Source organism: Rhinolophus hipposideros (assembly GCF_964194185.1).
Source record: "Rhinolophus hipposideros genome assembly, chromosome: 12".
Taxonomy (NCBI): Eukaryota; Metazoa; Chordata; class Mammalia; order Chiroptera; family Rhinolophidae; genus Rhinolophus; species Rhinolophus hipposideros.
In genome coordinates, this window is record NC_138058.1 from 12,098,472 (window position 1) to 12,115,436 (window position 16,965).

General features: G+C 37.6%; 1 protein-coding gene across 2 annotated transcripts in view; it reads left to right on the plus strand.

Annotated features, from left to right (window-relative positions):
* Positions 1-16,965, plus strand: part of LOC308505804 (E3 SUMO-protein ligase RanBP2-like) — a 67,129-nt gene that overhangs the window by 37,054 nt on the left and 13,110 nt on the right. Inside the window, exons 20-24 of one of the 2 annotated variants that reach the window (XM_081068498.1) lie at positions 526-5,488; positions 6,078-6,155; positions 8,457-8,627; positions 9,262-9,354; positions 9,692-9,870. In XM_081068498.1, coding sequence (XP_080924624.1) covers positions 526-5,488; positions 6,078-6,155; positions 8,457-8,627; positions 9,262-9,354; positions 9,692-9,870 — 5,484 coding nt within the window. The remainder of the gene's footprint in view (positions 1-525; positions 5,489-6,077; positions 6,156-8,456; positions 8,628-9,261; positions 9,355-9,691; positions 9,871-16,965) is intronic. The other variant, XM_081068499.1, reaches the window with a different exon arrangement.

The window sequence follows — 16,965 nt, forward strand, 5'->3', positions numbered from 1 at the left end:
AGGGGTTGGATACATTTAGACCCTGGTTCTTTTGCTCACTGTGACCTTGGGCAAGTGTCTTAACCTCTCTGTGCATTAGTTGCCTCATATATAAAATGGGGCTAATAATGCCTTAATTCATAGGGTTTTTGAGGATATGAAAATGAGATACTGTGTGTAAAGTACTTAGAACAGTGCTCAACTGGCACATTAGTAAATGCTCAAAACAGTTAGTCTTTGTTATCATTATTGTTAACATCATTTGACACGTTACTTCGGAATGAAGAGGATATTTTATGCATTTGTTGTAGGAGAGTTAAGTTTTTAAGATGCTGTCATTAGTTAAGGTAATTTTTATTATATGCCAAGAAGGAATATAACTAGTATCTTCGCAGTAACGTTGTCTTCTCCTAATGATGCATTGCACTACCTAGTGACGCGTTCACCCATAATCCTCATGTCTGTGGTTTGTGAGAATTGGTTTGCATCTAGTTATCTGTAGTTTTGTAGACAACCTACACAAATGTAACTTTTTTTTTTTTTTAGGGTCCAGTTTATGGCGTGAATAGGCTTCCACCTCAACAGCATATTTATAATTGTCCACCGCAGATGCACACACCACCTGTGCAAAGCACATCTGCCTGTATGTTCTCCCAGGAGCTGTATGGCCCTGCACTGCGCTTTGAGTCTCCTGCCGCAGGGATTTTGCCCCCCAGGGGGGATGATTACTTCACTTACAATGTTCCGCAGACGAGCACAAACCCACCTCTGCCAGAACCAGGTTACTTCACAAAACCTCCCGTTCCAGCTCAGGCTTCAAGATCTGCAGAATCTAAAGTTACAGAATTTGGAAAAACTAATTTTGTTCAGCCCCTGCCAGGTGAAGGAATAAGGCCATCTATGACAGCACCTGCACATACAACACAGCCACCTCTTTTTAAATTTAACTCAAATTTCAAGTCAAATGATGGTGACTTCACGTTTTCCTCACCGCAGGTCGTGACACAGCCGCCTTCCATGGCTTACAATAATAGCGAAAATCTGTTAGGTCTTCTGACTTCAGATAAACCTTTGCCAGGAGATGGTTACAGTGGAGCAAAAGGTGGTCAAACCATGGGACCTCGAAGTACATTCAATTTTGGATGCAAAAATGTACCTGACTTTTCATTTACTGAAAACATGGATCCAAATCAGCAAAAGAATTCTGGTTTTCGTCGAAGTGATGATATGTTTACTTTCCATGGTCCAGGGAAATCACTATTTGGAACACCTGTTCCAGAGCTGGCCAGCAAAAATCATGAAACAGATGGAGGGAGTATCCATGGTGATGATGAAGATGACGGCCCTCACTTTGAGCCTGTGGTACCTCTTCCTGATAAGATTGAAGTAAAAACTGGTGAGGAAGATGAAGAAGAATTCTTTTGTAATCGTGCAAAATTGTACCGTTTTGATGCAGAATCCAAAGAATGGAAGGAACGTGGAATTGGCAATGTAAAAATCCTGAGGCATAAAACATCTGGTAAAATTCGCCTTCTAATGAGACGAGAGCAAGTGTTAAAAATCTGTGCAAATCATTACATCAGTCCAGATATGAAACTGACACCAAATGCGGGATCAGACAAATCTTTTGTATGGCATGCTCTTGATTATGCAGATGAGTTGCCCAAACCAGAACAACTTGCTATTAGATTCAAGACTCCTGAGGAAGCAGGACTTTTTAAATGCAAGTTTGAAGAGGCCCAGAACATTTTAAAAGCCTCAGGAGCAAAGATAGCCACAACACCAAATCAGGCTATGAGAATCGTAAAAGAACCCACAAGTCATGATAACAAGGATATTTCCATATCTGATATCAGAAACATTAATTTTGAATTTCAAGTAGCAAAGAAAGAAGGATCTTCATGGCATTGTAACAGCTGCTCATTAAAGAATCCTCCAACTGCTAAGAAATGTATTTCATGCCAGAATCTAAACCCAAGCAATAAAGAGCTTTTTGGCCCACCATTAGTTGAAACTGTTTCTGCTTTTAAAACTGGCCCAGAAAATACTCCAGATAGGTTTGCGTTCATGACTCCAAAGAAAGAAGGTCACTGGGATTGTAGTACTTGTTTAGTGAGAAATGAACCTACTGCATCTAGATGCATTGCATGCCAGAATACAAAGTCTCCTAACAAAAGTGGATCTTCATTTGTTCAGCAACCTTCCTTTAAATTTGGCCAGGGAGATCTTCCTAAGTCTGTTAATGACTTCACATCTGTTTTTTCAATGAAGGAAGGACAGTGGGATTGCAGTATATGCCTCGTCCAAAATGAAGGCAGCTCTGCAACATGTGCTGCTTGTCAAAATCCAAGAAAACAAAGTTTACCTACTCCTTCTGTTCCAACATCTTCTTTTAAGTTTGGTGATTCAGAGATGAGTAAAACTCCCAAGAGTGGATTTGAGGATATGTTTTCTAAGAAGGATGGACAGTGGGATTGCAGTTTATGCTCAGTACGAAATGAAGCAAATGCTACAAATTGTATTGCTTGTCAGAATCCGGGTAAAGCGAGTCTAACACCTGCCTCTTTCAAGTTTGGTACTACAGAGACAAGCAAGGCCACAAAGAGTGGATTTGAAGGAATGTTCACCAAGAAGGAAGGACAGTGGGATTGCAATACATGCCTCATACGAAATGAAGGCAGCTCTGCAACATGTGTTGCTTGTCAGACTCCAAGAAAACAAAGTTTACCTACTCCTTCTGTTCCAACACCTTCTTTTAAGTTTGGTGATTCAGAGATGAGTAAAACTCCCAAGAGTGGATTTGAAGACATGTTTTCTAAGAAGGATGGACAGTGGGATTGCAGTTTATGCTCAGTACGAAATGAAGCAAATGCTACAAATTGTATTGCTTGTCAGAATCCGGGTAAAGCGAGTCTAACACCTGCCTCTTTCAAGTTTGGTACTTCAGAGACAAGCAAGGCCACAAAGAGTGGATTTGAAGGACTGGTCACCAAGAAGGAAGGACAGTGGGATTGTAGTGTTTGCTTTGTGGAAAATGAGAGTTCTTCCTTAAAATGTGTGGCTTGTGCTGCCTCTAAACCAACTCATAAACCTATTGCAGAAGCTCCTTCAGCTTGCACATTTGGCTCAAAAACTAAGTTAAATGACTCTTCAGGAAGTCAGGCGGGAACAGGATTTAAAAGTAACTTTTCAGAAAAAGCTTTTCAATTTGGCATCACAGAACAAGGATTTAAATTTGGGCATGTGGATCAAGAAAATATGCCTTCATTTCCATTTCAGGATTCTTCTGATACGGACTCTAAGTCAACAACAGAAGGATTTAATTTTTCTATTCCTGTGTTTGCCAATGGATTTAAATTTGGCATTCAGGAGCCGGGAAATCAAGAGGAAAAGAGTGAAAAACCCCTTGAAAATGATGCTGGTTTTCAGGCTCAGGATGTTAGCAGTCAGAAGAATGACAATGGTGTGATTTTTGGTCAGACTGGTAGCACTTTTACCTTTGCAGATCTTGCAAAATCAGCTTCAGGAGAAGGATTTCAATTTGGCAAAAAGGACCCTAATTTCAAGGGATTTTCAGGTGCTGGGGAAAAATTATTCTCATTGCAAAGTGGGAAAGTGGCTGATAAAGTCGACACTTCTGACCTTGAGAAGGATGATGACGCCTATAAAACTGAAGACAGTGATGACATCCATTTTGAACCAGTAGTTCAAATGCCTGAAAAAGTGGAGCTTGTAACAGGAGAAGAAGATGAAAAAGTGCTTTATTCCCAACGGGTCAAATTATTTAGATTTGATGCTGAAATAAGTCAGTGGAAAGAAAGGGGTTTGGGGAACTTAAAAATTCTCAAAAATGAAGTCAATGGCAAGCTAAGAATGCTGATGCGAAGAGAACAAGTACTAAAAGTGTGTGCTAATCATTGGATAACGACGACAATGAACCTGAAGCCTCTCTCTGGGTCAGATAGAGCGTGGATGTGGTTAGCTAGTGATTTTTCTGATGGTGATGCCAAACTAGAGCAGCTGGCAGCAAAATTTAAAACACCAGAGCTGGCTGAAGAATTCAAGCAGAAATTTGAGGAATGCCAGCGACTTCTATTAGATATACCACTTCAAACTCCCCATAAACTAGTAGATACTGGCAGAGCTGCCAAGTTAATACAGAGAGCTGAAGAAATGAAGAGTGGACTAAAAGATTTCAAAACATTTTTGACAAACGATCAAACAAAAGTTACTGAGGAAGAGAGTAAGAGTTCAGAGGCTGGTGCCACCAGCGCTTCAGACACAGCCACCAAGCCAAACCCTGAAAACACCGGGCCCACATTAGAGTGGGATAACTATGATTTAAGGGAAGATGCTTTGGATGATAGTGTAAGTAGTAGCTCAGTACAGGCCTCTCCACTGGCAAGTAGCCCTGTGAGAAAAAATCTCTTCCGCTTTGGTGAGTCAACAACCGGATTTAACTTTAGTTTTAAATCTGCTTTGAGTCCATCTAAGTCTCCTGCCAAGTTGAATCAGAGTGGGACCTCAGTTGGCACCGATGAAGAATCTGATGTTACTCAAGAAGAAGAGAGAGATGGACAGTACTTTGAACCTGTTGTACCTTTACCGGATCTAGTTGAAGTGTCCAGTGGTGAGGAAAATGAACAAGTTGTTTTTAGTCACAGAGCAAAACTCTATAGATACGATAAAGATGTTGGTCAGTGGAAAGAAAGAGGCATTGGTGATATAAAGATTTTACAGAATTACGATAACAAGCAAGTTCGCATAGTGATGAGAAGGGACCAGGTATTAAAACTTTGTGCCAATCACAGAATCACTCCAGACATGACTTTGCAAAACATGAAAGGGACAGAAAGAGTGTGGGTGTGGACTGCATGTGATTTTGCAGACGGAGAAAGAAAAGTAGAACATTTAGCTGTCCGTTTTAAACTACAGGATGTTGCAGACTCATTTAAGAAAATATTTGATGAAGCAAAAGTAGCTCAAGAGAAAGATTCTTTGATAACACCTCATGTTTCTCTTTCGACCACTTCCAGAGAGTCACCATGTGGCAAAATTGCTGTAGCTGTATTAGAAGAAACCACAAGAGAGAGGACAGATTTACTGCAGGCTGATGATATAGCAAATGCAGCTTCCGAAGTGGGAGAAATGTCTAGCACATCTGAAACAACAACAAAAGCAGTGGTTTCTCCTCCAAAGTTTGTATTTGGTTCAGAGTCTGTTAAAAGCATTTTTGGTAGTGAAAAATCAAAGCCATTTGCATTTGGTAACAGTTCAGCTACTGGATCTTTGTTTGGATTTAGTTTTAATGTACCTTTAAAAAATAACAACACCGAAACCAGTTCAGTAGTCCGAAGTGGATCTGAAAGAGAAACGGAACCTAATAATTGCGAGGAGTCAAAAGACTCTGATACCAAACAATCTGCAGATGGCAAAGTCAGAAATCTCTCTGCTTCCTTTCCAAAGGAAGAGTCCTCAACTAATCACACGTTTAAAACAGCTGAGAAGGGTAAGCATTCAGTCTTTAAGCAGAATTTTTCTTTTATCTTTTAATGTTTATCTTGATGCAGACTCTTTGTGGGATACTAATGTTTTACTAAAAGCTGGGTTATAAGCACAGTGCTTTGTGAACAGCCAAAAAAAAAATTTGCACAAATTTTTTTCTCCCTAATTGTGAGTGCTCAAACAGTAGCAGTATAGAAGTTATTTAGGAGATTTTAATAACTGGGCAATATTTATATCATGCTTAAGGTAGAGCACTCGAACCCAGTGCCGTAGTGAAGTTTAGTGGCTCGTGTACTTGAATCATGAGCATTAACGCGAGTCTGGTTTTTAAAAAAGTGTTCATTCTTTAAATTATTATTGTTATTTTCTTGTCACTCAAAAAAAGAGAAAACATGGTACTGAGATATTCCCATTTTATGTAAGGCAGTCTTGCCACTATTGATTAAATGAGTAAAGAATGAACCTCTGGGATAAATGAATATGTAAAACAGACACATTGGTACAAATTTAGGGACTCGGGCTTTTTATATTTTGAAATCGTACTCACTTTGATTTTCAGAATGTTCAAAAATTAAATACTCTTTATTTTGTAGGATTTGATTTTAGTCTTTTTAAATCTAATCCAATGGCTTTTTGGACCTGCACCCCTTCCTCACAGCCTGAGAACAAAGGTATAGAGCTAGCAGTGTCAGTATGAGATGACATCAGTTTTTTTAGCAGCTGGTAGTCTTTAGTAAAGTAACTATGGCTGTATGAAATGAAGTACTTCACACCACAGTGTGCATGTTGAAGAATGCCAGTTTAAAGCATGTAACTTTTGACTAGTGGTATAACACGCTTTAATACTGTTTTTTTTTAAATGTACTTGGATGTAATGTTTTCTCAGTACTGCATAACATTATTTTGAGGTAGAACTATATGATTGGTCTTTATCTTTTGCTGCTTTGTACTTCATTAGTCTATTATTTTTTTACTCTGCTTAATGAAGACCTGTATCTTACCTAACCTTTATCTCTAGTCACTAATGTCAGCCAGTATCCAAACATGTGATGGCAACAGCATGTATACAAGATGTGTCCCTTAGAGCTATCCTTTTGGACATGGTTTAGAAAAATATATTTGAAAGTAGACCCCATTTTTAACAACCACTGTTATATACCTGATGTATTACATATGTAATACAGATCTTTTGTAAAAGTAAGTGTTGGTACTGAAGTGGAATATAGGAAGTGGGATCTTTCAGAGACCATCAAGGGCAAAGTTAGGGAAATGAAAACTCACTATTAAGTGTCTAATAACATATCTTGAGCAACCCACCTGTGTTATAGATTGCCAAACAGTACAACGGTAAGATGACAATCCTTGATTTCTGGGGCCTTAGTTTTAAAGTATATCAATTATACTATTAGCTAAAGAAACTCGTAACCTTTATTTTTAAGGATGCAGTCTTTGAGAAATTATTTGACAAGTGGAGTTTTTTTTCTGCAAAGGGTATGTATTTGCACACAGACTTTGAGGGCCGTAGGTTAAGAATCCTTGGCCTACGAGCAAATTTACCAATATATTAGGTTGGTGCAAAAGTAATTGCGGTTTAACAGGTTAAAAATAATTGCATAAACCGCAATTACTTTTGCACCAACCTAATAATAGTTGAGGACAAAGAGCCTTATTCTGTTTGAAGTCCCAAAGGCTCCTGGAGACAGACTTCAGACGTGAGGGAACTAGGGCCCAGCAGGCTGTCCAACATGCCTGAGTGTCTTTAGCAGCTCACGGCACAGCTGGAATAAGAATCTGTATCTTACGGTGTTCTTTTACTGTTCCTGGCTAGGAACTGATATTAAGATTTTGTAATGAAGGAGAGGGAAAGGAAGTTTAATGTTGTAACAGGTCTGTAGTTTTCCAGATCAGTACCATCCAATAGAAAAAATGTCATCTGTGTGTGTAATTTAAAATTTTCTAGTAGCCATATTAAAAAATAAAAAGAAACAGGTGAAAAAAGAGAAAAAGATGAAATTAACTTTAATAATTCAGTTTAACTCACAGTACCATTGTAATTTCTAATCACTGTAAAAAAAATGTGAGATATTTTATATTCTTCTTTTTGGTACCAAGTCTTCAAAATCCATTGGCTATTTTTGTGCCTGTAGCACCTCTCAGTTCGGACTAGCCACATTTTAAGTGCTTAATAGGCACATGTGGCGAGGCTACCATATTGGACGGCCCCAGTTGGTACACAGTATGCTTCATGAATTGCTTAGTTTATCAATTCCTCTAGTTAGAAATTGTTTTTTTAATAGACCAAAGCAGAATGTATGAAGAATTCCTTTTCTCTCCATTTTTACCCCCTTTTTTGTTGTTGTCCTTGTTGGTTTTTCAGCTATAGAAATTGTCTTAAATTCTTATAGTATTAACTTACCTACAGGATAACAGTTTTTACTTAATTTCATCTATTATGTTTGGAAACATTCAAAACTATGTAACTCTAGTAACCTGCCATCCTTGGAAATAGTTAACTTTTTTTTTTGGAAACTAATCAAGTTTGGCTTTGCATTATGCATATTTATACTAATTTTTACTTATGGTTTAATTTTTTTCAGTTACAACTGCATGGATATTTTGCTAAACTATTGTTTAGTATGTCAAATATGGTCATGGCAGCACTTTTAAAATACCTTTTAAAATTATATCTATTAATAATAATTTATTCAATGATCAGTAAGGAAAAGCAGGATTGTTTTGGTTTTAAATAGATTCTGTTTTCACTAAGGGTTTTTGATAGAACATTAAGTCAGGCTACTAATTCTAATTCATTATTATTATAGAGCTCTGTCCACATCAAAGTATATGTGTTTTTATCAGTATGCTATTTTAACCTAAAGATAAGTTTTATGGCTTTTGTTTTCAGTTAGAATATTGACATTAATACCTTTTTAACACCTTGTTTTTATCAATGTTTTTGACTTGTGTTATAGCAAAAGAGAAGAAAAAACCTGAAGATTCTCCCTCAGATGATGATGTTCTCATTGTATATGAGCTAACCCCAACCCCTGAGCAAAAAGCTCTTGCAAGCAAACTTAAACTTCCTCCAACTTTCTTCTGTTATAAGAATAGACCAGATTACGTTAGCGAAGAAGACGATGATGGTAAATCTTTTGTTATTTTGAAAGCTTTCTGTTCATGCTAATCTTAATAATTGGGGGGAAATTATATTAAACCTGCTCTTAAAACTCATTCCTGCTGTCTTTGCAGGTAGATAGATGTTTATCTTAATGTATGTATAAATAGTTAGTGGATGTAATGATTGAAAGAACTGCATTCATTTATTGAGCATTTTTTGGATGGCTACCATGAGTAGGGCAAGCATTTTGAGGGGTTTGAAAACAATTGTAATTTCCTTGGAGTCCTAGATGGATGGGAGAACGATAAGGCAGACAGGTTTGATTATGGAAAACTTTGTGTGCCATATCAGAGGTTTTAAGTAGGAGAGCTATGTGCTCAGGAAAGCATCGGTGGGTAGTGGTATACAGGATTGTATAGTGGGACATGGAGATAGGAAGATGAGCTAAAATGATAACAGAGCAGCTCAAATGAGAGAGCCTCAGTGAGAGTTGTAACAGTAGAAGAGGCATTAGGGATATAGAATTGGCAAAATTGGGTGCTATTTGGATGTGGGGAGTAAGGAAAAGTGAGAGGTTGGAGATAAGTTCTAGGTTTTTGGCTAGGAAAACTGAAATTTACTAGAAATTTTTTATTTAATAAAATCTGTTACACTTTAAGATGAAGATTTTGAAACAGCTGTCAAGAAACTTAATGGAAAACTGTATCTGGATGACTCAAAAAAATGTAGACCATTAGAAAAAAATCTAACAGGTATGTTTAAGTTAAAATTACTAATTATAATGCTTTTTAAAAACTATTTATTTAAAAGGAATCTCCCAATCTGATAATTTCTGTAGTTACCAATTTTACTTATGTATCTACAATATGTAGTTACTACAGTATGCCTGTGGTGATTTAAAATACTTAAAGATAATATGGAAAACATTGTTCCTGGTGTTCCTTGTTCTTCATTGGCTCTCATACTCCTGGGTCTCATTACCTGGGTCTGTAATCTGTACATCACATTGAGGACCGTTGTTGTAGAATAGTTGGGCTTCATCTACTTTTATCTTAACTTTCTTTTGCTTATGTTGTATGGGATTTTCAGAAAATGAGAAAGAATGTGTTATTGTTTGGGAAAAGAAACCAACAGTGGAAGAGAAGGCAAAAGCGGATACATTAAAACTTCCACCTACGTTTTTCTGTGGAGCCTGCAGTGATACTGATGAGGACAACGGAAGTGGGGAGGACTTTCAATCAGAGCTTCAGAAAGTTAAGGAAGCTCAAGTAAGGACATCTCCATTGTTTTCCTTCTGATTCAGGTGGCTTTGTTAACGCAGTAAACTAGCATGTTTGTGCCAAATGGTAATAATGGGTTGCATCTAGGATTAGGAATCTACTAGTTATCTATGTCCAGAGAAGGAGGAATTTTGTTCTACGTAGAGGACTATGAAGGTTCATCCCTCTGCATATGTTGGGTTTGGGGAGTAAGGATAGCATGGACTGTGCAGATATTTCTAAGAATATCTGCCACAATACCAACAACAGTATTAAGTGTTTCCTTTTTCATGCGAGTTAAGTTTATTCTAGGATGGGCAGAATGCATAGGAAATAGCAGCATTTGAAACCTAGTTCCCTTATACCTTGCTTTGTCAATAATTTCATAATTGGATTACTTTCTTAGCTCAAATGTGATTACTTTAATACCTATCAACACCTTAGTGTCTTTTTTTTAAATTAAATTTATTGGGGTGGCATTAGTGAATAAAATTATACAGGTTTCAAGTGTACAGTTCTATAATAGTACATCATCTGTATATTGCGTTGTGTGTTCATCACCCAAAGTCAGATCTCCTTCTGCCGTCATATATTTGACCCTCTTTATCCTTTTCTTCCTCTCCTTTTCCAAATCCTTTTCCCTCTGGTAACCACTAAACTGTTGTCTGTGTCTGTGAGTTGTTATTTGTTTGTCTTGTTCGTTTGTTATTTTCAATTTTATATTCCACATATTAGTGAAATCAGACGGTTTCTCAACTTTTTCTGTCTGACTTATTTCACTTGACATAATAATCTCAAGACCCACCCACCTTATTGCAAATGGCAGTATTTCATCTTTTCTCACGGCTGAGCGTAATATTCTATTGTGTGTATGTACGTATGTATGTATGTATATATATACACCACATCTTCTTTATCCATTCATCTATCGAAGGACCCATCAGTTGTGTCCATGTCTTGGCCACGATGAGTAATACTGCACTGAACATAGGGGTACATGTATCTTTACAGATAAATGTTTTCAAATTTTTGGGGTGGATACCCAGAAGGAGGGATTGCTGGGTCACATGATAATTCTATTCTTAACTTTTTGAGGAACCTCCATACTGTTGTCCATAGTGGTTGTTCCAATTTACATTCCTGCCAGCAGTGTGTGAGGGTTCCTTTTCGCCCACAACCTCTCCAGCACTTGTTAACTTGTCCTGTTGGTAATAGCTATTCTGACAGGTGTGAGGTGGTATCTCATTGTGGTTTTGATTTGCATTCGCCTAATAGCTAGTGAAGTTGAGCATCTTTTCACATACCTGTCAGCCATTTATTTGTCTGTTAGCCCCTTATTGGAAGTGTTGTTTGTAAATATCTTCTCCCATTCAGTTGGTTACCTCTTTTGTTTTGTTGACAGTTTCTTTTGCTATGCAGAAGCCTTTTAATTTGATAGAGTTCCATTGATTTATTTTTGCTTTTATTTCTGTTGGCTTTGAGGTCAAATTCATAAAATCCTTTCTAAGACCAAGATCCGTAAGTTTAGTACCTATATTTTCTTCTATTTATTGTTTCAGGTTTGTGTTAAAGTATTAAATCCATTTTGAGTTAATATTGGTGTGTGGTGACAGCAGTCTAGTTTTATTCTTTTACAGATGGCTTTCCAATTTTTCTAGCACATTTATTGAAGAGGCTTTCTTTTCTCCACTGTATGTTTTTGGCTCCTTTGTTGAAAATTATCAGCCCATATGTATATGTGTGTTTATTTCTGGGTTCTAATTCTGTTCCATTGGTCTGTATGTCTGTTTTTCTGCCAATACCATACTGTTTTGATTATTGTGACTTTGTAGTATAATTTGAAGTCAGGGAGTGTGATACCTCCAGCCTTGTTCCTTTTTCTTACGAATGCTCTGGCTATTCAGGGTTTTTTGTGATTCCATACACATCTGATAATGTTTTTTATATTTAAAAAGTGCCATCGAGATTTTTATGGGGATTGCATTAAATCTGAATATTGCTTTGGGTAATATGGCCATTTTTACTATGTAGATTCTTCCAATCTGTGAACAGAGAATACTTTCCATTTCTTTGTGTCTTCTTCAATTTCTTTCAATAATGTCTTGTAGTTTTCAGTGAATATGCTTTGTTAAGTTTATTCCTAGGTATTGTATTCTGTTTGTTGCAATTGCAAATGTAATTTTTTTTCCCATTTCTTTTTCTGAAATTTTATTGTTAGTATATAGGGACACAATGGATTTTCGTATATTGATTTTGTATCCTGCAACTTTACTGTATCTGTTTATTGCTTATAATAGCCTTTTGGTGGAGTCTTTAGGGTTCTCTATATAAAGAAGCATGTCATCTGCAAAAAGTGACAATTTTACTTCTTCATTCCCAGTTTGGATGCCTTTTATTTCTTTCTCTTTCCTGATTTCTCTGGCTATGACTTCCAACACTATGTTGAATAACAGTGGTGACGTGGTGAGAGTGGGCATCTTTGTCTTGTTTCTTTTTTAAACTTTAATTTATTTTAAGCGTGTTTTTCCAGGACCCATCAACTCCAAGTCAAGTAGTTGTTTCAGTCAAGTTGTGGAGGGTGCAGCTCGCACTGGCCCATGTGACCGGCAGCCTTCGGAGTTAGGAGCATGGAGCTCTAACCGCCTGAGCAACTGGGACGGCCCTATTTCTGTGTATCTTTTGATCTCTCCTTTTATTTCTTCTTTGATCCAGTCATTTTCTAGTAGCATGCTGTTTAATCTCCACATATTTGTGGTTTTTCCCAGTTCCTTTTTGCAGTTGATTTCCAATCTCGAAGCGCTGTGGTTGGAGAATATGCTGGGTTATCATTTCAGTCTTATATTTGCTGAGGCTAGTTTTATGTCTCAACATATGGTCTATCCTTGAGAATGTTCTGTGTGTACTAAAAGAGAATGTATAGTCTCATGTTCTAGGATGAAAGGCTCTGTAAATATCAGTTATGTCCATTTGGTCTAATGTGTCATTTAAGACTGATATTTTCTTAGTGATTTTCTGTTCTATGATTTATTCATAGCTGTCAATGGCATATTTAGTTCCCCTACTATAAATGTTTTTGTCAGTTTCTTTAGTTCTGTTAGTAATTGGCTTTATATATTTTGGTGCTGTCTGATGGGGAGCATATGTTGACAAGTGTTATATCTTCTAATGTATCATCCCCTTTATCATTATGAAATGTCCATCTTGGTCTCGTTACCTTTTTTATCTTGAAGTCTGTTTCATCAGATACAAAGATAGAAGTATGGAAATACCTGCTTTTCTCTGGATGCCATTTGCTTGGAGTATCATTTTCTACTCTTTCACTTTGAGTGTATATTTGTCCTTGCAGCTGAGACGTGTCTCTTGAAGGCAGTATATGGTTGGATTTTTGTTGTTTTGATCCAGTCTGCTACTCTGTACCTTTTTATTGGTGAGTTCAGACCAATTACATTTAGGGTGATTATTGATATATGAAAATTTCTGGTAGCCATTTTATCTTCTGTTTTCTGGTAGCTCTGTGTCTCCATTATTTCTTTTCCCTCACATTTCGGTCTGTTATTTTAGTTTGGTGGTACTCTATGATTTTTCCCTCTGTTTTCTCTTTTTCTGTATTATGCGTCTCAGTTCTGGATTTTTTTTCTTTTCTTTCGAGTGGTTAACATTTAAGTTATTGAAAAGAAAGCTTCATATATACAGTAGTCCTTTTTCTCCTACATGCATCTTAGATCTCTGTTCCCCCTTGCAAATTCAAACCTTTGCCATGTCCTTTTTTATGGTTTTGTTGGTCCCAAATTATTCCTGTTTGTTCTGTGAGTCCATTTCCGAGTTGTTGTTCTTTTTTTGTTTTTATCTCTTTTAATCTTTATGTTATATTTAAGTGTATAGAACCCTATTCTGAATAAGGGTCCCAGTTTCCTACTTCTGTTAATCATCTTGTAGTTTTGTCTTCGTTTCATATAGAATAACCCCCTTCAGTATTTCCTGTAATGCAGGCCTCAGCTTCTCTATGTCTGGAAAAGTCTTTATTTCTCCTTCATATCTAAAGGATAACTGCTGGATATATTATTCTTGGCTGGTAATTTCTCACTTCAATAGTTTGAATATTTTATTCCACTCCCCCCCAGCTTGTAGAGTTTCTGCTGAAAAATCCAATGATAATCTAATGGGATTTTCTTTATACGTTACTGTCTTCTTTTCCCTAACTCTTAAGTCTCTCTTTTTCCATCTGTCATTTCCAGATTTCTGTCTTTGATTTCACTAATTCATTCTTCCATCTGGTGTGCTCTATTTCCCAAGCTTGCTATTTCATTCTTCATACCTTTTATTGAGGTCTTCAGCTCCAGAATTTCTAATTCGTTCTTTTCTAAAGTTTTGATTTCTTTGGTAAAGTATTCCTTTTGTTCATTGGTTTTATTTCTGAGATCATTGAACTACCCATCTGAGTTTTCTTGGATGTTGTTGAATTTTTTTTAGAAATACAATCTTGAATACTATCATTTCAGTCAAAATATTTCCATGTCTGTAAGTTTATTTTCTGGAGATTTTTCATTTTCTTTCTGAGCTGCCTTGTTACCTTGGTTGTTTGTGGTATTTGGTGGATTATTTCTCTGTCTAGACATTTATGGGAATGCATTTTTTTTTTAATAATACTTCTTGTTTTGTTTTTTTTTAAAGTGATATTTCTTTACCAGGTTGATGAAAAGAGGTTTTTGTTTTGCAGTAGGTGCCGCAGACGTACAAGTGTTTTATTTTCTATTGTACAGCCCTAGCTTCTTGGATCTCTGCTGGGTGGTGGAAAATGCCTTGTATTCCCTGAGTCAGTGGGCCTCTCCTCTGTGACCAGGTCACTTCAGCCTCATGTCACCACCCCTCTGGAAGAATGTGGTGGGTGATGGGGTTCCGAACCCTGAAATTCGGGTGCTGTCCCAGCAGCGAGACACAATGTTGTACTGCCTGAGGTGTCCCCGGTGCCTTCTGGGATCAACCAGGAAGGGCGGAGGCAGGGTGGGCTGTGAGAGGCCTCTGGTGTGTTTGTAGCTTTGTTCTCCTCCAGTAATGGTGACTGCTAGACCTCATCTGCCTTGCCTCTGTATCTCCACCCTCGTCGCTGGGATTAGCCCAGGTCTGCCTCTCTTTCTCTAGTTCTCAGGGCTGTAGATATTCTGCTCTATAACCTGACACTCACTGCTACAGTTTCTCCTGGGGCAGCCTGCTAGCTCTGGGAGGGTGAGTGGAGGCGGCCGGGCTCTGTGTCCTTGCTTTCTGTCTGGCAGTGGGGGCTGCTAGAACACAGCTGTGTACTTCTGTATTTGCACTTCTGTATTCAGTTGATTGGCCGATCGCTGGATTCTGATCACGCAGGCAGGAACACTTGGGGCTGTAGAGACCCGCCCCTGCAGCCTGATTCCTCTCCTCTCCCGAGACCCACAGTGAGCTCCGGCCTGTGGGCTGGCTGCCGCTGTGGCACCCTCTTGGCTCTTCTCCCTTCACTCCTCCTGTTTGCCCCCCTTTCAAATGTTTTGATGCTTGGATCTCAGACGTGTTTGTGTGTTGGCGCAGGGAATTAATAGCTGTTCAACTTGTAACTTCAGGGGGAGAGCTCAAGAGCCTCTCTCACGCTGCCATGCTTCTGATGTCACTCCAACACATTGGTGTCTTATTTTGTATTCCACAGAAACTGGAAGAAAAGGTTTCTGTTTAATAATTTTTACAACCTAATATTGACATGTATTCTGAATGATTTATTGTTCCCTCAAGTAATACTATTTTGTTTTATTGTTGGAAAGGTGGTTGAAATGAAATAGAGTCCTGGAGTTAGTTATGAATGCAGTGATTTGTTTAAAGGATATGTGACTAGAGAGAGATGGGGTCCAACACATGGTCAGAGTCTGTAAGAAATGTACTGCTCTTCATGGTCTGTGTGACTGAGGAATCTAGCTGGCCTGCTTTCTCCAGCTGTCACTTAGGATGTGCCAGCTATTCAGTGGGTTTAAACGTAGTCATCAGTGCACATGTAGTTAATGGCCATCAGCTAATATAATGACATAACTTTCTCATGTATAACCAAATAGGTTGATTTGTGGAAGTCCTATTTGAAGTTTTTCCATCAGTGGCCTCTCTATGCTAAATCTAAAGAGTATTTTAAATCAACAGTTTCCCTGGCTCTCTAGAAGTACACAATATGTCATTTCTATTTGTCTTCTTCTTTAATTGCTGGCTGCTAGAGGCTTTATTCATTCAGCAAATACAGTATTAATATAAATTTGGATTTTGCAATTGAAACCATGCATTTTAAATGTGCCCTCTTACATGCAAAAACTTAAAAATAATTAAACTTATCTATTTAAAAGTACTTATTTTAAAACTGAAAAATAGTTTCAACACTGCCCAGACTGAATTGCATGTTGTTTATTAATAGTTTTTCCACTTCATGGTGCCACTTTAGCTGGTACACAAGGACTTGGTATCATTTGTCAGTATTTTGTAAGCCATGTTGTTTATAGATGTTGAAATATCTTATTTGAGGTGATTGTGTTATTTTAAAACATTTATCATTTTTATAACTTAAAATCTTGTGTCCTGTAACATTATCATAATGTTGATTCAGTACCAGTACTAGGGGCTGTCCAAAAATACCTTTGGTACAGAAGTTATATGTAATCAGTCACAATAAAGGTTGAAAAAATGCCACAGTGAATTGTAATTTCACAGGAAATCACCCTTTAGATGAAACAGAACTAAAAACTGTTAAGCTACAATATGCTATAGTGGGTGTAGACTTACATACACCCTCTGAGAATGCATCCTTCCTGCTGTACACTCAGTCTTAATTCACGTTGGATTATGCAAGGTCTTCAGATATGCACCTCTTGCATAAAATGCCAGTGTGCAGTATTTATAAGCATTTACTCTGAGCTAGCACTGTGCTGAGGATTGGGGATACAGTATTGAACAAAACAGAAGTAAATTGATTTGTTTGTTTGCAAATGGACTTCTCCACTGAAGAACTCTTAAGGGGAGGGTGTGTTAGGCGCTGAATTAAAGCACATCCTTCCCCAAGTAATCTAGCCTATAGTTTTTGGCAACATTTATTGTGATATAATTCAA